The sequence below is a fragment of the Garra rufa genome, chromosome 10 (genome assembly GCF_049309525.1).
Source record: "Garra rufa chromosome 10, GarRuf1.0, whole genome shotgun sequence".
Classification (NCBI taxonomy): Eukaryota; Metazoa; Chordata; class Actinopteri; order Cypriniformes; family Cyprinidae; genus Garra; species Garra rufa.
The window spans coordinates 14854034-14875488 of NC_133370.1; the positions used below are offsets into that span (position 1 = coordinate 14854034).

At 33.5% G+C, this 21455-nt stretch overlaps 3 protein-coding genes across 5 annotated transcripts; 1 reads left to right on the forward strand and 2 right to left on the reverse strand.

Annotated features, from left to right (window-relative positions):
• Nucleotides 1–353: 353 nt before the first annotated feature.
• Nucleotides 354–9115, reverse strand: elavl1a (ELAV like RNA binding protein 1a). Of its 3 annotated transcripts, none has more exons than XM_073848346.1 (7): nt 9019–9115; nt 7338–7397; nt 5884–6061; nt 5345–5448; nt 4773–4926; nt 4463–4688; nt 354–3473 (listed from the first exon to the last, which is right to left on the reverse strand). In XM_073848346.1, the coding sequence occupies exons 2-7, from the start codon at nt 7371–7373 to the stop codon at nt 3146–3148; spliced, it is 1026 nt and encodes a 341-aa protein (XP_073704447.1). In that variant the 5' UTR covers nt 7374–7397; nt 9019–9115; the 3' UTR covers nt 354–3145. The 3 variants fall into 3 exon arrangements, with proteins under 3 accessions (XP_073704447.1, XP_073704445.1, XP_073704446.1); XM_073848344.1 differs by having other exon boundaries at nt 4463–4691; XM_073848345.1 differs by having other exon boundaries at nt 4463–4691; nt 7338–7544; nt 9019–9103.
• Nucleotides 9116–9225: 110 nt separating this feature from the next.
• On the reverse strand, nt 9226–13023 carry tspan37 (tetraspanin 37). Its single transcript, XM_073849763.1, has 7 exons — nt 12854–13023; nt 12229–12417; nt 12072–12146; nt 11897–11995; nt 11672–11824; nt 10401–10484; nt 9226–10311 (listed from the first exon to the last, which is right to left on the reverse strand). The coding sequence occupies exons 1-7, from the start codon at nt 12914–12916 to the stop codon at nt 10234–10236; spliced, it is 741 nt and encodes a 246-aa protein (XP_073705864.1). The 5' UTR covers nt 12917–13023; the 3' UTR covers nt 9226–10233.
• Nucleotides 13024–14170: 1147 nt separating this feature from the next.
• pex19 (peroxisomal biogenesis factor 19) lies at nt 14171–19805 on the forward strand. The gene is made up of 8 exons (XM_073849251.1): nt 14171–14235; nt 14681–14772; nt 14930–15092; nt 15192–15277; nt 15703–15873; nt 16007–16165; nt 16394–16438; nt 18444–19805. The coding sequence occupies exons 1-8, from the start codon at nt 14175–14177 to the stop codon at nt 18528–18530; spliced, it is 864 nt and encodes a 287-aa protein (XP_073705352.1). The 5' UTR covers nt 14171–14174; the 3' UTR covers nt 18531–19805.
• Nucleotides 19806–21455: the final 1650 nt, after the last annotated feature.

Genomic DNA, 21455 nt, shown 5'->3' on the forward strand with positions numbered 1-21455 from the left:
GTTGGCTGAAATACATCTATTTGAAAACCTGAAATCTGAGGGTGCAAAAAAACCAAACATCTAAATACTAAGAAAATCACCAAAAAAGTTGTCTAAATGAAGTTCTCAGCAATGCATATTTACTAAAATTAAGTTGATATATTTACTGTAGGAAATTCACAAAATATCTTCATGGAACATAATCTTTACTTAATATAATAAAGCGATAATTTTGACCCATACAGTGGATGGTTGGGTATTGCTTCAAATATACCCATGCTACTTGAAACCGGTTTTGTGGTCCATGGTCACAAATGTGTAGAAAATACTTGTATATAACTGAAAATGATCCTCCTTGATTGACCAAGACACAATTTTCCAGATTTGCAATGATGCCCGATATTTTATTTCACAACTACATATTAGACAGTAGCTCATAACAGATGTTCACTGTAGAATCAAAAAGTATTTCATTAAAAAAAAATTTAAGACACACTCATCAATATCAACAAAACTATACACAATAAGCTAAATAAATATTTCCACCATTCAATAATCTTCCAGTATTTCCTACATAAATTAAGGCTTAAAACAAGCAACCATCCAGTAAATTCTACTTGATATTCTCACAACTGGCATCTCTGTTGACTCTTGGGTGATTTTAGTCTTTGAAACATCAGGATATCAAAAGATGGACAGGGAAAAGTCTGCTATAATTACTACTAATTCTTACGAAGTCACTTTTTAATATTGCACATATGCCAAAACGTGCACAAAGAGAGAATGCCAAGGTTAAAAGTGTTTCATATCAATGACGTGTAACCAACAGTGACTGTAAAGCTGCTAACAGGTTCACATGAACCGTAAAGTAACAGATGACACTGGTTGATCCAAGTATAGTAAACTGCTGCTTATTACAAACCTGACAAGATAGAATATAGTGTGTCACCGTACAAAAACAGACAATTAATAACCAATAATATAAATATATGCACGCACACAATACCAACCTTAAGTCTTGTAGCAGAGGGAGCATAAGCATGTCTGTGCTGAAAATGATCTTACATGAGGCATCTTGGAAAATTCATGAGGTTGTCTAACTACAGGAGAACCTATGTGGGATTTTACAAGCTGCTATTCGGAAGACCTCAGGGAGAGTCCAAGCTGAGAGGCATGACTGTACAACTGTAAGACTATGAGTGAGCCTGCCATCCTGTTTCTAGCTTCACCACTGCTCATTGGTGAGATCTACATCTGAAAATCTCTGGAAAATTGAAATATTAAGAAAGTGTAAATAAACGGCACTCCAGTGCACAAACTAACCGTTGTCAGATAGCCAAGCTGTATATTCACGATTTGGTCCAGTGCTTGAAATACAAATACTAGTCCTAAAAATACTCAATTGGAAGGGACAGATTATCCAAAATGTCCTTCCAATCCTGTAAGACCTTCATTCATCTTCAAAACACAAATTAAGGTATTTTTGATTAAATCCAAGAGCTTTCTGACCCTGCATAGACAGCAATGCAATTGAAATGTTCCCAGATCCAGAAACGTAGTAAAGGACATTGGTGGTTCAACTGCGACTTCACAAAGCTATGAGAATACTTTGTGACTTTATTCAACAATTCCTCTCCAAAACACGTATTATACCATTATCGAGAGTATCATCATGCAATGTTTACATGCACAGGTACTCTTGAAAATGGCGGAAGATGTGATTCAGAGGAGAAGTCATAAAGGAAGTCATCATTTTTGCTTTCTTTGTGCACAACATGTTCTAGTAACTTTGTAAAATAAACACTGATGTCACATGGACTTCACATGGTTTCTGGGTCTGGGAACATTTCAGTCAATTTGCTGTCTATGCAGGGTCAGAAAGCTCTCAGATTTCATCGAAAATCTTAATTTGTGTTTGGAAGATAAATGAAGGTCTTACAGGATTGGAACGTCATGAGGGCGAGTAATAAATGACAGAATTTAGATTTTTGGGTGAACTCTCTCTTTAAAATCATGAAATGTGGTGACCACATTTTTCTCATGAGGTCTTTAAAAACAGTTACTATAAATATGGAAATAGTCTTGTGTTGACTTACACTGCACCTATAAATGGATAAAATAAAGAACTTATTAAAAGAGAAAATAAAGAAACAAAAAACGTGGAGCAAAACAAAATAAAATTTAATGATTGTAAATGCCAAGTGAAACAAAAGATTTCAAAAGGAAACACAAAAGCAAAAAAGAAAAGAACAAAACACAAAAATATCACAAGGCAGTCTTAAAAAGCATATGCATTAGTACTGGATATCTATGTTCAAATAACCAACCTAAACTTAGTATGTATGTTTTAGCCTACAGAAACAAAAACGAAAGAAAACGCAAACCATAAACATAGGATGCTGATGCTCAAATGTGATTACATTTTTACATAAATACTCAGTACCTAGTATTCAGATGTCCAAATGTTTTTGGAATATGCTTAGGGGTGTGCAACCTGCACCTCTGGCTGGGGGAAGCTAAACTTTTCATTCATGTCTTTGGTCCTTATTTATCAGTCTATTCAGAGGGTCCCTTACAAAAAAGTCAGTTAAAGACTTTCTTCTCACTGAACACAGGCTATTTATAGACACTCTGCTTTCTTTACCATCACCTCTCAGCATGCTGGATTTAAAACTCAGATGTTAATAAACAAATGAACTGTTGTGAGATGGATCGTGAGATTCCTAACAAAGCAAAAAGTGCTACATTATTGAGGGCAAAGAGGAAAAAAAATGACATCAAATTAAGGCATTGTAAATACTGAACAGCTATGTAGGATGAAGATACTGACAAAAGAACAACAAAAGTCTGAGTTTTAAATCCAGCATTTGGTGAACGAGGTGTCCGACCACATATGGCACATAGCGACAATATTAGGCTAACATCAGAGACAAATTTATATCAAATGCGAAATTGGTCAAATATTGGGATAAACCAGAACGCCTAAAACACTTGCATTTGAAGCATCCAACAGCTTGAATTTTAAAAGAAACGAAAACGAGATGTCTAAACAAGACTTAGAAACATGAACATTTGCGAAGACTTGATTACACTAAAATAATAGTTTTCTTTTTCAAAACTGCGCAGACAACACCCCTCTCCTTCATTTTCCTGCCAACCCTGCTATCTACTTGTGCGACTTGCTCGTTTTAAACGACACTTGTAAAATCTTGTCCCCGAGGCGGTAGCCGTTGAGGCTGGCGATAGCCATGGCTGCCTCTTCATAGTTTGTCATAGTAACAAACCCAAATCCTTTGCACTTGTTGGTGTTGAAGTCGCGGATCACTTTGACATTTGTGACTGCACCGAAGGGCCCGAACATCTGCCACAGGATGCCCTCATCTGCATCCTGGCCCAGGTTGTAGACGAAAATGCACCAGCCTGACGAGGAGTTTCCGGGCACGTTAACCCCAGACATGCCACCAGACATGTGGTCCACACTCATTGGAGAGAACCTGAAGATAGAAAGATTACCTCTCTTAGTTTATTAGATACGCACAATGTTTTAAGAAATGAAAGAATTTTCATTTTTGGGTGAGAGATCCATTTGAAAGAGAAGTTCACTTCCAATATACTAATTTACTCACACCCCATGTTATCCAAGATGTTCATGCCTTTCTTTCCTCAGTCGAAAAGAAATTCAGGTTTTGGAGGAAAACATCCCACAATAATTTTTCTACGTATAGTGCACTTCAATGGGGTTCAAATTGCAAAGGTCCAAATTGCAGTTTCAATGCAGCTTCTAGGGGCTCTATATGATCCCAGACGAGAAATAAGGGTCTTATCTAGTGAAAGGTAATTTTCTAAAAATATAAATACTTTAACCACAAATGCTGGTCTTACACTAACTTGACTGTATGTCGAGCATTATGTAATCACCGTGCATGACAGGCGGAAGTACCAACCCAGTGTTTAGAAAAGTGAACAAGCCAAGAAAGTCAAAGGTAGAACAACGGACATGTGTCGGACAATTTTGAAGTTGGAGGAAAAAATGACATTGAGTAGCTGCACTAAAACAGCAATTTGGACCTTCAAACCATTGGCCACCATTGAATATCTTTGATGACATGGGGGAGAGTAAACGTTTAAGCAGGGTTCGCACAGATACTGTAAAATTAAATTCCAGGACATTCAAGGACTTCAGTCAGATATCTTATTTATCGAAAAATGTCTTTCAAATTTATAAAAAAAAAGACAAAGATTAATTTTTTTTTAATCGTGAATTATCTGTGAAATATTTACTTATTTACAAAATTAAATACTTATTTCATAGATACATTTTCTTTTAATAATTTAAACACTTTTCAAGTACTTTTAAGTAACATTGCTATTTTCAAGGGTTTTCCAGGCCTTAAAAAAAAAAAAAAAAAAGTCAAATTCAAGTACTTTAGGCACCTTGTACGAACCCTGTTTAAGAGTGATGTGACAACCAAGTTTCATTCACCTGAATCTCTGGGCCTGGTGGTGGACGGGCCCGCCAAAGCGGCGAGGCTGTGTGTGGTAAATCGGTGGAATAATCTGTGAGTTCTTCGCTTGGTTGGGAGTGGCAGCGAACTTAACAGTGATTGGCTCTCCAGCGCCTTGCGGCTTCTGCCCGTTCAAGTCCTTAATCGCATCCTCCGCCTCTGATCTCTTGTCAAAACGAATGAAAGCCACCCCGCGAGAGAGTCCTGCTAAAATAATAAACTGTAAGCACTTAAACGTACACTAGGACATTGCAAGTGTGACAGACGCAACTGTGCTTTTCTACCAACCTGACCCTTGGTCAACAAGCACACGGGAGTTGATTATTCTGCCATAACGCGTAAACATTTCTTCAACGTCTTTCTGCGTCATTGTTTTAGGCAGCCCACTGATGTAAAGGTTGGCATCCTTTATGACATCAGAGCTTGGCCTGGCATATGACACCTGTCAGGAAGAGCAAAGTTGAAAGATCAGATCATGAAAAAACACCTCCCCTGGAGGGGAATCATTTAAAAAAACTAAAATGTAAAAACTGTTTTTAAAACGGTTTTGTTTTCCAAATAAGAATTAAGAATTAAGAATTTTGTCTTACAAAAATGTTATTTTATAGAAAATATTCTATAGAATTTAAACTGCATTAAAGCAACACGTAAAACAAAAAAAAAAAAACAGATAAAATAAAAATCTTGAAATTGATAAATCTAATTATTGAAAAGCCTGATAAAAAAGGCCACAACCAAGACTCCATCAGGTCTGAGCAATTCAACAACTTTACTTTGTTCTCGCTGCCTTGGTCTCAAAACCGGCGGTCTGAAGCAAAGACACATTTAACTTTACACAGGAGCACCTTTTGTCACATTACCTTGATAGTTTTAGACTGTAGTCTCAATCCATTGAGAGTACTGATTGCTCTTTCTGCATCACTAGGGTTAAGATAGTTAACAAATCCGTACCCTAAACTGTGGCCTAGAGAAAAAAAAGGAAAACAATAAAACAAACAAAACAAAAAAAAGGTTGAAACGTTCCAAATACAAAGGAAAAAAACATCCTAGTATCAAATATTAAACTTCTTGGGAAAAAATTAGTTCCACCAAACAAACAAATCCACATTGACTTACACATATGTGGGAAAGGCCTGAGAAAAGAAACTAAAAATAAATCGTTTTTTTTTCTGTAAACACCGAAATGAAGGCTACACAATTGTAAAGAAACACTTAAGTGCGTCCGAAGTCGCAAAACTTTAAAAACATTTTTTAGCAACATCACGGCTATATGCGAACTCCGCAAATAAAGAAACTGCATCCCTAAACCAACGAAGACAAAGCATTTTCTCAGATCTTCCACTCAACATTATTAATTATTTATTTTTTTTACGATTTGAAAGCAAATGTAAATACTTGCCTGCTACTTTATCCCGAATAAGTTTAGCAGACTCCACCTCCCCAATGCTGCTGAAGAGACTCCGCAGCTCATCTTGGCTCATATTCTGAGGCAAGTAGTTGATGATGAGGTTGGTTTTGGCATCTTTAGGCTCATCGGCCATGTGATCTTCGTAACCGTTCGACATGTCATAGACCTCCTGGAAAGAATAAAAACAGGTTTCTGTGAGAGCAGAAAAATCAACATTTATTGGATATAATTGCAAACTTATTTTGCACTCATTTAAAACCTGGGAAAATGTGGTAAATAGTTTTACTCATTACTTGCTGTTGATACCTGACAGTTTTCTGCATAAAGTTGTGTAAAGAGCCTCAAAATTAGGCCTAAATCTTGCTTATCAATTACAAGCCAGTAACAATGACAAACATGCTATTATTTAATAAAAATAAAATAAAATACTCCTTTACATTTGTGGAAGATTACATTAATATTCTAATACTTAAAGCTATATTTTATTACCTTTTTCATTAAGGAAATGTTTAATTTTATAAAATAAAAAAAGTCTTATGGCTAATTTGTGAATTTTGCATTTTATATTTTATGAAGTAATGCAACTACAAGCATCTGCAAGACAGTTCTTACAAATGCATCAGTGATTAGACAGAAAGTAGATATTTTATTAATTTACATAACATTAATTCCACATTCCCACTCTACACAACACAAAAAGTAACACCACATCCATAATTAAATATCTTCAACCAGGAACATATATCTTCATACAAATGTGAGCAAAAGAAACTGTCAATGGGACTCACTGTACTGCTTTTATTTCACATGCTATGATCAACACTGCCTCCAATGGAGACCAGCTGAAACGGCATGTGATCAATTTATTTGCCACAAAAAAAAATAAAAATAAGGTGGCATACATTAAAAAATGGGTCTTGGATGTCTAACAGCACCCCATCCAGTCATTTTAGGTGAAGATGAAGAAACCAGTCACTATGGTGACTATCGTGATTATTCTGATATCGGACAGTGCGTCCCATTCATGTTAGAAGAGAGGTCTTATTGTGTATTCCACACGAGTAGCCAGTCAACCTTCAAGGCTGAAACAAACAAGCATTATTACTGACCCTCCTACAACCCAACATTGGAGGTTTTGATAAAGTGGTCTGAATCGCTCAGACAATTCAGGTCACTCTCCATCCAATCGTAAGCTGTTTGAAACTTCGCAGGATTTGCCAGGTCAAATACCTTCGGCTGACTTTATGCAACACCTAATAAGATGTCTAGTGCGTCTAGTTGGATGAGAGCATTAAACCTTAAGTACAGCTTGCTTATCACACAGGCTACAGCACTACATGGACGAAAACAGCCTACAAGCACTAAACACTACTAGTGTGAGTGTAACGATATATAAATGGTTTAAAATCGACATTCAGTCCCTGATGGACGCAAATTCTACTCACTTTTATGTATCTAACGTGTCCCCTTCTGATTGCCATGAAGAGCTGTCACAGATCCCGACTCTGAAGATACCAAAAACAAAATAAGGCAATAAAAATACACGCTGACGAGAAGGGGCAATAGGGAAGGCAAGGTTTGGGGGGGTTCAGAGCAAAGTAAATAAACTAAAATAAAAGGGCAAAAAGATAAGATGAGCCTTCTGATAAAACCTGTGAAAAAAAAAAAGAATAACAACCATAGGCCATTAAGACTGGTGTAGCATCAGCGTGTATTTTTAGCACCTCACTTTGAGTCTGTTCTGTCTTTAGAAAATCTCTATGTTGAGATTATATGCATGGTGTATTTGTTACATTTCTTTACACTCTATTTTTGGAAATAAAGAGGTTTATAAATAAGTGTTTTACTTTTATCATCTTCTTAAATGCAAATCACCATGTCATAAAATCTACATAATTCTGTGAAACTATTTTTGTTTGAACAAATGTGACCCTGGACCACAAAACCAGTCATAAGGGTCAATTAATTTTTTTTAAATTGTGATTTATGCATCACTGAAAGCTGAATAAAACCAAAAACAAGCCTTCTATTGGTGTACGGTTTGTTAGAATAGGACAATATTTGGCCTAGATATAACTATTTGAAAATCTGTAATCTGAGGGTGCAAAAAAAAAGAAAAAGAAAAAGATATTGCGAAAATCGCCTTTAAAGTTGTCCAAATTAAGTTCTTAGCAATGCAATCGGCATTAATCAAAAACAGGTTGAGATGCATTTACAGTAAGACGTTTACAAGATATCTTCATTGAACATGATTTTTAGGCATAAAAGAAAAATCGATCATTTTGAACCATACAATGTATTACTGGCTATTGCTACAAATAAACCTGTGCCATCTACGATTGGTTCTGTGGTCCAGGGTCACAAACAATGATCATAATAATGATTAAAAAACACCCTTTAACACAAAATGGCCGATTATCTCTGATCCTAAACTGGCATAACGCGACTGACTTGTAAAAAATATTTTGTGCAACAATTTGTTAGAATTAACTGATAGCATAGAGGTCGAAAAAATACTAACTAGGGGACCGTTTCGTGTAATTTAACATTTCATTCATTCACGGCAAAATATATGCATTTGCATTTTAGAGCGCGGTTGAGCTTGTTCAACGTACCGAAATGTACTACGCCATAAATACTGATAACACGATTCATTCTTTTGCAGGCTGTTGGAAAAACTGAATAAAAGATATTTGTAATTCTGCCTAATCGTGGGGGCGCAAAATTTACAAGTAGCCCGCAGCAGGACATCGCTCTTCCGGTCATGCTTGTCTAGATTACCTCGCCATTGTTACGGTTTCGTCTCTTAGCTACAGAACAACAACCTTGCAGCATTACACAGCAGCGCGCTTGTAAAGAATCATCGATTCAAAAATAGGTCGAAAAATAAAATAGCACACAACATGAGGCCTCGTTTCCCACACACCGTCCCCATATTTTCGCGACGACTCGCCCTGTAAATCCCATGCAACTCTCGAGTTCAAACTCGAGCAGGCTGCGCTAACGGGCCTAACCCAAATAAAGCCAGGCCTCGAACACCGAATTGATTAATAAACGTTACTAAATCCTAATAAACAAGTTCAATATAACAAAATCAAACGTTTAGATGTATATTTGGCGCCTTACCAACTTCAACGTCTCTCCGAATCTGCAGTAGGACGAACACACACGGAGCGTTAGCAAAACGTGGCTTTTTGGCGCTGCGCTCTCGTGACACAAAAAGCACGCCACAAGGGAACTCAGCCGAGGAAGCGGAAGTCTTAACCCCTCCCACTTTCGTAATCCATTCAGATTCAGATCAACAATCGCTAAGAATAAAATCACACGTTTTTTCGATTGTTTCAGCTTTATTGTGCAAAGTAAAACGCAATTTCTGGGCGTGCATATAAAATATTTATAAAAGAACAAGAGACATAACAGTTTGTAGAAATGTAAGACGTAAACTGAATAATATATCAAAGTAATTCACAGTGAAATGTACACTACCAGTCAAAAGTTTTTGGACAGTAAGATTTTTAATGTTTTTAAAGAAGTTTCTTCTGCTCATCATGTCTGCATTAATATTGTGAAAGATTGTTACTTTTGAAAATGACTGCTTTCTATTTAAATATATATTTAAAATGTGATTTATTCCTGTGATCAAAGCTACATGTTCACCATTATTACTCCAGTGTCACATCATTTTATTATCAATATTCAAAACAGTTGAGTAATTTTTTTTTCAGGATTCTTTGATGGATAGAAAGACACAAAGATCAGCATTTATCTGAAATAAAAACTTGTTAACATTATACACTATACCATTCAAAAGATTGGAGTTTTTCTGAAATAATTTTTAGAAATTAATACTTTCATTTAGCAAGGATGCTTTAAATTGTTCAAAATTGATGACAAAGACATTTATATTGTTACAAAAGATTTCTATTTCAGATAAATGCTGTTCTTCTGAACTATCTATTTATCAAAGAAACCTGAAAGATTATACTCAGCTGTTTTCAACATAATGATAATAATAAATGATTTTGAGCAGCAAATCAGAATATCAGAATGATTTCTGAAGGATGTCTAAAAATTCAGTTTTGAAATAGCAGGAATAAATTATGTTTTAAAATATATTAAAATAGAAAAGTTATTTTAAATTGTAAAAACATTTAAGCATTTTACTGTTTCTGCTGTAAAATGAATGAATAAATGCAGGCTTGGTGAGCAGAAGAGACTTCTTTAAGAAACATAAAAAATCTTTAACTGATAGTGTATGAATGCATGTAGGTTTGCTTATTTATTCAGAAGAAAAGTCACAAGAATTTAATTCCATGTGCGAATTTAAATTATGTGCGGTTTCTATTCTTGGTCCAGGATTCGATACTCTTGTGGGGGTTGATGCCTCATTAGCTGTGCCACGATAATCCAAGACAGTACCTGAAGACAGAAAGGTCAGAGATGACATTAGAAATCTTGTAAAAGATAAATGGGTATAAATTAAATATAATACAAGTCACAGAGCTCACCAGTAAAAAGAGAACCACTAAAGATGTTATAATGATGACGTTCACTGAAAGTAGTAATTTCTCCTCAAATTTAATTTGACAGCCCTAGAATAAAAAAACAATGTAGAATCTTGCTCAAAACACTCAGATACAATACTGGCAGACTACCATTATGTGTTTGTATTAAGTTTACAGTAATTGCACAACTGTCAAGATCTTTTCTTGTTTTTTTTTTTTTTTTTTTTTTACACAATGATAATTTAGCTAAACTTAATTTAGCTAATGTAGCTAAACTTGCATTTTGTTTTTAAGCAGTAAGATTTTTAATGTTGCTTCTGCTCACTAAGTCTGCATTTATTTGACTGAAAGTACAGCAAAACAATAACATTTTGAAATATTTTTACTATTTAAAATAACTCTTTTCTATATTTTAAATGTAATTTATTCCTGTGATCAAAGCTACATTTTCAACATCATTACTCCGGTCATTGTCACATGATCCTTCAGAAATCACTCTAATATGCTGATTTGCTGCTCAAGAAACTTTTTATTATCATTATTATCAATATTTAAAACAGCAGAGTACACTTTTTCAGGATTCTTTGATGAATAGAAAGATCTAAAGATGAACATTTATCTGAAATAAAAAGCTTTTTTGTATCATTATACACTACATAATGATACAAAAAAGAGAAATGATAGAAATTCATACTTTTATTTAGCAAGGATGCTTTAAATTGGTCAAAAGTGATGATAAAGACATTTATAATGTTACAAAAGATTTCTATTTCAGATATATGCTGTTCTTGAATTTTCTATTCATCAAAGAAACCTGAAAATTCTACTTAGCTGTTTTCAACATAATAATAATAATAAATGTTTTTTTGAGCAGCAATGATTTCTGAAGGATCATGTGACTGGAGTAATGATGCTAAAAATTCAGCCTTAAAATCAAAGGAATAAATTACATTTTAAAATATATTTAAATAGAAAACAGTTATTTTAAATAGTAAAATTATTTCAAAATTTAATTTGGATCAAATAAATGCAGTCTTGGTGAGCAGAAGAGATTTCTTTAAAAAACATTAAAAATCTTACTGTTCAAAAACGTTTGCCTGGTGTTGTAGCTAAACTTGCATTTAACCTATAATGCTCCTTTTATGTGACATACATCCAAGTGTAACAGAATTTTACATTTTTTACATAATTTTTCACCAGCTTTCATTTCATGCTGACTATAATTAATAGCATAACCTTCTGTAAAATCAAGCAGGAAAATGTTCATATAATACCTCATTATAAAGCAACTGGGGCGAGTCTAATGTCCCATTGCAGGAGTGAATGTTTTTGTTGCAGCAGCTCAGAGGAACTTCATATTTCCCACTTTGATTAAACCAGGGTGTTTCCAACCAGTCTGTGTAGTTCCTAAGACCACAACACTGCAGCTGTAACAAAAAAAGTGTAACAGTTTGATTTAGCCAAACACATAGAAATCATATAGACTTCTGTGCAAATACCTCACGCTGAAGGACGTCCACTGCTTTGGTATCAGGATCTTGGCTGTTACCACTATAGTTCTGAAACACATCTTTAAGGGGAGCCAAGTCTGCATGAATCTAAAAAAAAAATAATTAATGTCAAACCATTTTTGTGCAACCTGTATATAGCCAAATAACATAAGATTTCAATTACCTTCCCTTTATGAGTATATGCCAATGCAGCAGTGGTACCCACAATGCACCACACAATAATAAGAAGATACACAAACTGAAAGACAAGAAATGTACAAATATGAACACCACAGACCTTTAAATCTTGAAAAGAAAGACAAAGTATTTTTCCATCTTACCAATCCTTGTCCACATGAAGGTTTTTTGGTGGACACCAAACAGCCAGTGCATCCACTGATTAAAAGTAGGACTCCTCCAGCAACAGCGAGCTTGGCAGGGAGAGTTATATACACGCTGCTAAAGAACACACCATAAACTTTGTATTTGTGCAGGAAGAATGAACCACCCAGACCTGTAACTCCAGCCAGCTGTAGAAAGTGGAGAATGAAGGAGTTAAAAACTAGAGGAAACAAAAAGTGCATGTATTTCATAAATGCTGTCTCTTGTCATGTGCCTATGTGTCAGAGGTCACATCACATGAAAAACTAGGGCTAGTTGTCACACTTTACTTTATTAATATTTAATTTCCAAGGGACATTTTATGAAAAACAACAGCTTACTCTTATCTAAATGTATCCTGGAGTCATTTTCGTGTGCTCATTTGTTTACTTAACAGCTATTACAAAAATATGGCGATATTGGAATTTGGTTTATAGAATTCTCAAAAGCTAATATAACGGACGTTTTAAACCAACATACAAAGCCCTCTTTAGAGACAACATACAAGTATGTTAGTCATTATAACAAATGCATTAGGATTTTGACAAACAAAACAAAGCAGTGCCTGATGAAGTCAAGTCTCACCATCAAAAGTAGAGCAGCAATCCTAATAAAAATTCCTAAAACTCTTCTTGCTAGAGCCAACATGGCTCTATCTTAATCGATTTACGTGAGTGCGAGAAAATCTATGAACACATAATCACGGGTTTGTTAAAGCCGGTCCAGTTCAATCGTCCTCGAAGGATTTAAATCGAAACCATATAAAACTGCGGAAGTGACCGAAATAAAGAGTAAGCAAGTAGGGGGCAGTGTATCAAAACAAAACCATTAAAACGATGTATGAAGGGAAATGCCAAGTACATTTTGTATATCTGATACGGTTAAGGAGATAAAATTCTTCATAAAATTTTATCCCGATAAATTGTCTATTTCTAAATATTCTGATGTTGATGAGTCTCGCTCGTTTTGTGGTTTTGTTGAGGAAACAGTTGCCCGTTAGTTTTTTTGATTGTCGTGTAGGCCTAACCAACAAATTATGGGTTGACTTAAACATGTTTCAAGCCTTACAAATGTTATATTTTTATTATGAAAATCGAAAACTATTATCTGTTGAATATGTTAATTTTCTTATATTAAATGCAAAATTCTTCATTCAAAGAAAAATGGCTTAAATCTCGTCTGTCTTTTGCCCTTTTTCTTTCTGAACTTGATTATATTGTTTCATCTAGACTTACAAATAACAAAAAGAGTGCCAGATTTTTGTTGCATTATGACAACCTTTCTAAAAGGGTGTAATTTATTTTTATACTTTTCTTTTCTGTGTGGATAATACCATAATTTGATGAACGCAAATCCAGAATATTAATTTTATATCCTTATCTCTATGTTTGTTTCTTGTACGAATTTATCAATGCTAATTTCCCTTGTATGTTATTTAGAAGTTCTGCAATTAAAAAAAAGAAAGAAAAAACTGTATGAAGGGAAATGTAATTTACTTAAATGTAGGTATGTATGCATGTATGTATGTATGTATGTAGGCCTATAGATAGATAGATAGATAGATAGATAGATAGATAGATAGATAGATAGATAGATAGATAGATAGATAGATAGATAGATAGATAGATAGAATAATAAAGAATAATAAAGCTTCAAAACGCATAAAAAAGAGAAACGGTAAAAACCATGAAGATTAGACTATCTATTATTTAATTACTGTTGAAAGCGAACGCATTTCTTATATTTGCAGCATATTGTTATAAAACGATTTAGGTTGCAATCAGATAAATTATAAAATACAATTAACACATAAATTAAATTAGATTTTAAAAAAAACATCAACGCTGTTTTTATTGGACGTCACTATTTTGCGACAAATTTGCATTTCTTGTCATTGAGAAGCAAGATGGCGTCAGCATCAGAACATCAGGGTGTTCCAGACAGCGAACTGGACGAATTATTAGACAGTAAGGTTTGAGGATGATTTGAATATGACAGTATCCACAGTTATAATGTGCAAATGTTTTATCTCTTTAATAATGTTACGCTTTGGTAAACTAGCGTTTACGAAGCGGTTGTCACAGTGTGGTTGTTGCTACGCTATTAGTCTGGTGCTCACGCTTGTCTCAGTGAAGTTTTAGTAACGTGAAAGCATTTAATGTGCATCAGTTATTTAATTAGAGACCGTCATTTTGTCTTTTCTTATAGTTAACAGATACATAAAAATCGCAAGTAATGTCCAACCAGGATTTGTATCTAAACGGAGCTTAATGTCGGAGCTGCTGTGTTTGTACTGCTAGTTTTGCTAGTCATGCCGTGTGATTGGATGAAATCAGTCACATGATAATATACAATCAAAACAAATATACACAAACGATTGGTACTCCAATGTAAGTGTTTCCTTAACTACAGGTGCTCTTGATGATTTTGACAAGACCAGTGTGCCTCCTGCGGCCCCTGAGGCCCCCACTGCCCCTGGTCCAGGAACGGCAAGTGATGAGAAGGTAATAAACACATTTTCATTTTGAAATCAACTGCAATGATCAGATAACATTGTATTATCTTTTCAAAATTGTCTAGGGACTCTAGCAGTTCTACAGTGAGTTGTTTCCATCATTGATGCTGGCTAATGTATCTGTTTTCTGTTCTTTTCACCCTCAGCCTCCTATGCTGGAAGACGGTAAGTTCTTTGAGGCTCTCTTTGATGGTGAGATGGCCAATCAAGCACGTGAGGAGTGGGAGAAAGCCATGGCTGAGTTAGCGCAAGAAGAACCTGAGCTTCTACAGCATTTTAATAAGCTTTCTGAGGCAGCAGGTAAAGTAGGTGAGTGATCTGAAATGGAGCAGTTCATAAATGTTGGATAAAGATATTCAAGCTCAGTTATTAGTCTATTTTCCAATTGTTTTTTTTTTTTTAATTTAGGCACAGATGTAGCTTCACAACAAGAGTTCACCTCCTGTCTTAAAGAGACCCTTAGTGGTTTGGCAAAAAATGCAGACAACCTGCAGGTAATCCAACTTGGAATTTCTTCTATTTTAGGAAATAGTGGTTTTAATAATAAACTACAATTCAAAAGTTTGGAGTTGATAAGATTTTTTGTAATTTCGAAAGAAGTCTCTTATGCTTATCAAGGCTTAATTTATTTGATCAAATGTACAGTAATATTGTGAAATATTCTGATGTGATGACTTGATGATCAAGAAACATTTATTTTTATAAATATGTGAAAAACCATGTTTTTTCCAGGATTCTTTGATAAATAAAGTACAAAAAAAAACAGTTTTTATTAATTTGAAGCATCCTTGTTGGATAAAGGTTTTAACTAATTTCTTTTAAAAAAATCTTACTGACCCAAAACATGCAAATGGTAATGAATGTCAGAAGATATGTAAAGAAATGTGATGAACATTCAGAATTTAACTCTTAAATGCAGAGTGCAGGACTGGCTGGAGATGATCTGGTAAAGACCTTGGAGAACTTGGGTTTGAATGAAAATGGGGAGGGAGGAGAGGATGGAAATATTCTTCCAATTATGCAGTCCATCATGCAGAACCTTTTATCCAAAGAAGTTCTATACCCTTCTCTTAAAGAGATAACTGAGAAGGTGAGTTGTTTACAGTTCCAGTGAAGCTGCTATATGCCTGCAATTAATTAAATATGTCCTTTCAAAAAATCTTGCAGAGCATTTATTTAATATTTGGAAACAAATGCACTAATATAATTTAATTTACATTTAGTACCCTGAATGGTTGGAGAGCAACAAGCAATCCCTTCCCACAGACCAGTTCATGCGGTATGAGCAACAATATAAAATAATGGGAGAAATATGCACCCAATTTGAGAAAGATGGAGACAAAGACAGCACATTTGAAAACATTCTGGAACTCATGCAGAAGGTAAAAAAGCATATATGTTTCACTACTATATTTATTTATTTTATAAAATAATTTGGAGGCAGTCTTTTTCATTCTGCTTAGTGATAATGTGCTCAAAATGCATAAATTAAAATCTTTTTCTTGTACCCATTTTACTTAAAAAATTTTTTTTTCAATAATATTACTCAATATAACCTTTTAGTAAAAGCACTATTAATATTTTTGTTCATGGAAATAATGTCTTCTTAGCTGCAAGACTTGGGTCAGCCTCCAAAAGAGCTTGCTGGAGAGGCAGTGAGTATTTCTTTCTTTCTTTCTTTTTCTTTCTTTTTCTTTTTTTCTCTTTCTTTCTTTCTTTCTTTTTCCTCCTTTCTTTCTTTCTTTTTCCTCCTTTCTTTCCTTCTTTCTTTTTTCATTTTCTTTTCTTTCTTTCTTTCTTTCTTCTTTTTCTTTTTCCTTTTGTTTCTTTCTTTCTGTTTTTCTTTCTTTCTTCTTTTTCTTTTCCTTTCTTTTTCCTACTTTCTTTTTTCTGTCTTTTTCCTCCTTTCTTTCTTTTTTCTGTCTTTTTCCTCCTTTCTTTCTTTTTCCTCCTTTCTTTCTTTCTATTTCCTTCTTTCTTTTTTCTCTTCTTTTTTTTCTTTTTCCTCCTTTCTTTCCTTTTTCCATTTTCTTTTCTTTCTTTCTTTCTTCTTTTTCCTTTTTTTCTTTCTTTCTGTTTTTCTTTCTTCTTTTTCTTTTCCTTTCTTTCTTCTCTTTTTCCTACTTTCTTTTTTCTTTTTCCTCTCTTTCTTTTTCCTCCTTTCTTTCTTTCTTTTTCCTCCTTTCTTTCTTTCTTTTTCCTCCTTTCTTTCCTTCTTTCTTTTTTCATTTTCTTTTCTTTCTTTCTTCTTTTTCTTTTTCCTTTTGTTTTTCTTTCTTTCTGTTTTTCTTTATTTCTTCTTTTTCTTTTCCTTTCTTTTTCCTACTTTCTTTTTTCTGTCTTTTTCCTCCTTTCTTTCTTTTTCCTCCTTTCTTTCTTTCTTTCTTTCTTTTTCCTTCTTTCTTTTCTCTTCTTTTTTCCCCTCCTTTCTTTCTTCTTTCTTTCTTTCTTGCATTTTTTCTTCTTTTTCTTTCTTTCTTTCTTTCTTTCTTTCTCTTTCTTTCTTTCTTTTTCCTCCTTTCTTTCTTTCTTTTTCCTCCTTTTCTTCTTTTTTCTTCTTTCCTCCTTTTTCTTTCTTTCTTTTTCCTTCTTTCTTTTCTCTTCTTTTTTTCCCTCCTTTCTTTCTTTCTTTCTTTCTTTCTTTTTTTTTTCTTTCTTTCTTTCTTTCTTTCTTTCTTTCTTTTTCCTTTCTTTTCTCTTCTTTTTTTTCTTTTTCCTTCTTTCTTTCTTTTTCTTTCTTTCTTTCTTTCTTTCTTCTTTTTCTTTTTCCTTTTCTCTTCTCTTCTTTTTTTTCTTTTTCCTTCTTTCTTTCTTTCTTTCTTTCTTCTCTTTCTTTCTTTCTTTCTTCTCTTTCTTTCTTTCTTTCTTTCTTTCTTTCTTTCTTTCTTTCTTCTTTTTCTTTCTTTCCACCACCAGTCAAAAGTTTTTGGACAGTAAGATTTTAATGTTTTTAAAGAAGTCTCTTCTGCTCACCAAGCCTGCATTTATTTGATCCAAAGTACAGCAAAACAGTACAATTTAAAAAAAATAAAAAAAAATTTTTTAAATCTGAATTTTTAGCATCATTACTCCAGTCACATAATCCTTATGAAATCATTCTAATATTCTGATTTGCTGCTCAAAAAACATTTATTATTAATATTATTATTATTATTTTGAAAACAGCTGAGTGGATTTTTTTTTCCAGGTTTCTTTAAAGAAAATAAAGTTCAGAAGAACAGTATTTATCTGAAATATATTTTTTTGTAACAATATAGATTAATTTCTATAATTTATTTTCTAAAAAAACCTCCAATCTTACAAATCTTATTATAAATGTCTTGAGCATCCATTTTGATCAATTATTTATATATTGATGATAATAATAATAATAAAATCAGCCAATCAGAATATTAGAATGATTTCCGATGGATCATGTGACAATGAAGACTAGAGTAATGATGCTGAAAATCTAGCTTTGATCACAGGAATAAGTTAAAATATATTTAAATAGAAAACTTTACTGTTTTTGCTGTATTTTGGATCAAATAAATGCAGGCTTGGTGAGCAGAAGATACTTCTTTAAAAAACATTAAAAATCTTACTGTCCAAAAACTGGTAGTGTACATTTATTTAATAATCGTTATGTTATATTCATCAATAAACCTCTTGTATTTTCAGCCTCCTGGCTTGAATTTTGACCCAGAATCTTTGCATCTTCCTGGAGCGCAAGGAGTCCCAGGACCAGAGCAGTGCTCAATCATGTGATCTCAGTGAGGTCAAATTAATGTACGTTTGAAAACAAAACAATTTGAAGCTAATTACCTGAACCTGAATTGGACACAGTTGATCATGCTCCCCTTTTAAAGGAGTGTGCTTTTGTGTCTGCACTGAAACTGTGAAGGTTCACTACATTAATTTTACTTCGTAGTTCTTGTCCACAGGGGTTCCTTTCATATTCATCCCTAATCCGTTCACTGTCCTCACTGTAGAGCAGCTCTTAACGTTTTGAGTGAAGTTTGGTATCTCCGTGTGCGGACAGCTTGGTAAAAATCCGTTTTCTGAATTTTGTAAAGGTTTTACACTTTTACTTCAAGCACATTTGACAGGTATTGCAGTGGATTGTGTTTTGAGTAGAGACAAATAAGTGGAGCACAGATGGACAGAAAAGGTATTTACAGTTTGATTGGTTTAATTTTTAAATCTCAGAAGAATGATTAGGGTCTACAAATAGCTTCCATCAGATTGATGTAATTATTTTAATATACAGTGTAATGTCCATTTATACTCGCACTATATCTCAACTAATGGATCTTTTAGATTCAGCCATTTCAAAAAAACTAACTTCAGATGCAGATTTATATTATTCTTTGACCCATAGACTGCATTTGTAATTATGTGGAATAATTCTCTCTTCCTATGTTCTAATGGTTACTGTATCGATCTGCATATAGAGCAGTTTGGAGTGTTGCCATGTCAGTTTAAATAATTCCCATCATTCCTATGGTGGTGCCTATTTGGGAGTGCTATTGTCACAATAGTCCTAATTTGCTTTGAATATTGAAAGAACATTGTTTCGTAGATTAAAACTAATACTCTGTATTAACATTTAAAGAACATCATGTTAAATCCCAGGTTACTTTAAAAGTAAGTTAAAGTTTGCAGTCATTGCTTTTGAGGAGATGTTTACATGGTTCTCTTATGCGCACACAGATTTGAATGCATACAAATTGTATTCTTTCACAGGATTAACTGTGGAAATGGTTATCAGTTTGCTTTTTTCACACGTCAGTATGGTATTATGTGGCCAATATAAAGATTGTGCGAAGGATAGAATGGGCGTGCAGATGAGCTGGACAAAAACATGTAACGGTTACAACACTCAGGGGTTGCTCAAACACCCAAGCACTTAAATCATCAATATTATTTATCCTGTAAAATGTTCCCTTAGATGTACATTGTACAGTTCATTGGTCTTGTCGCACCTCACCATATGAAAGAACTGCAACTCTCAAAAATCTAAATAAATGTTAGAAACTTGCATTGGTTTTTTTTTTATTCTTCTTTACCTGCCCAATTTCATTTGTGACATGTCAAAATAAACTTACACCACTATACACACAATTCTCTGAGATTTAGCTTTTTTTCACCATTTTATGGCTTCAACACATTCACATTCTAAATTAGTAAGGAGACTTAGATTTTTGTTATGTGTTTATGGCCCTGTTGTATATAGTTTTTTTTTCTAGGATTAATGCTCATTCTGTTTTGAATATTTTAATTATAGGCTACTACATTTTAAGCATGAAGCAATATATTATCAAATAAATTTGACCATTATAGCATGTTTATGTTTTATGCATTTTAATGCATTTGTTTTGTTTAAATCAATTCAATTAATGTCTTAATGTTGTATTATTGTGACATCCGGTTATGAATGAGACGTTCCAGATGAAAAGTGTAAATGCTGCAACACTAGTGGAAACATACAGAACTGTAAAATACATTTTTTTGTGGATTTCATTAAAAAAATTATAATATATATTGGCACTAATAATATAATTAAAAGACTAAAATAAGGAACAATGCCATAAACTAGTATTTACGGAGTAATTATTTACTCCTGATTGTTATTTCCGTTTACTAAAAATGGTCTTGAAAATGACTGACTGATAAAAAAAATTTTTATTTTTTATTATGCAATAAAAGAACAACAATTACAAATACAAAGACAAAATCTGAGCAAAAGACAATGAGGGTTACAAACAATAATCCAAAGTACTATGTTAGCTTATAAGACTCACACCATGAAAGACTCTTACGTGCAATAGAATTATTTCTTAAAGAGTTTACATATAGGATATCAAAATCTTTACTGGAAACAAAAAGGTAAGGAGTTGTCTTTGAAAATTTACATTTATAAATGTAAAATTTAGCAAGAAATAGCAATAAATTAATAATAAATGTACAGTGAGAATGGTCTAGATACAACGAACAAAAAACACATTTTGGGGGGTTATACAGAAGTTTTATGTTAAAATATTTTTTAACAAAATTGGAAAAGTCAACCCAGAACAATTTACAATAGGCATAGGTTCAAAATAAATGATTGATTGTTTCTTCAGACTGAAGACAAAAGCAGCAATTGGGGGAAATACTGTTATTAAATTAAGCAAGTTAGCAATTATAGATAATTTTGATAGAGACTTCAACAACTTTATTAGATAAGAAGAATTTTTGTTGAAGAAGCCAAAGCCCATTCTATATCAAATATGTTATTACAAAAACTCACAAGCAGGTAAAGAAATCTGAGATTTAGTAATTAAGGAATGACTTTGTTTGACATGGTATTGAGAAGACTTTGGTCAACAAGTTACTCAAAAATAGGAGAGTCTAAAGATCCTTTAGGGCCAGACTTGACTAAAGGTATAAGTTAATACAATGGCATGTTCTCTTGGGAGGGAATGGGAAAGGAAAATCTTGCATGTTCATAAATAAAAAGGACACCACGATCATCTAAAAGTTGACAGACTAAAAGTATATTTTTATCAAACCAACTATTTAAAAAAACTGACTGAAAAAATGTTTTTGTATCTTTTAAAATGCGGATGACGAAGGCTCTATGACGTGGACTTTGCGATGTTGGCATTTGAATCGTCAAACTTTATTTGTTCGCACAGACGCACACGGAAA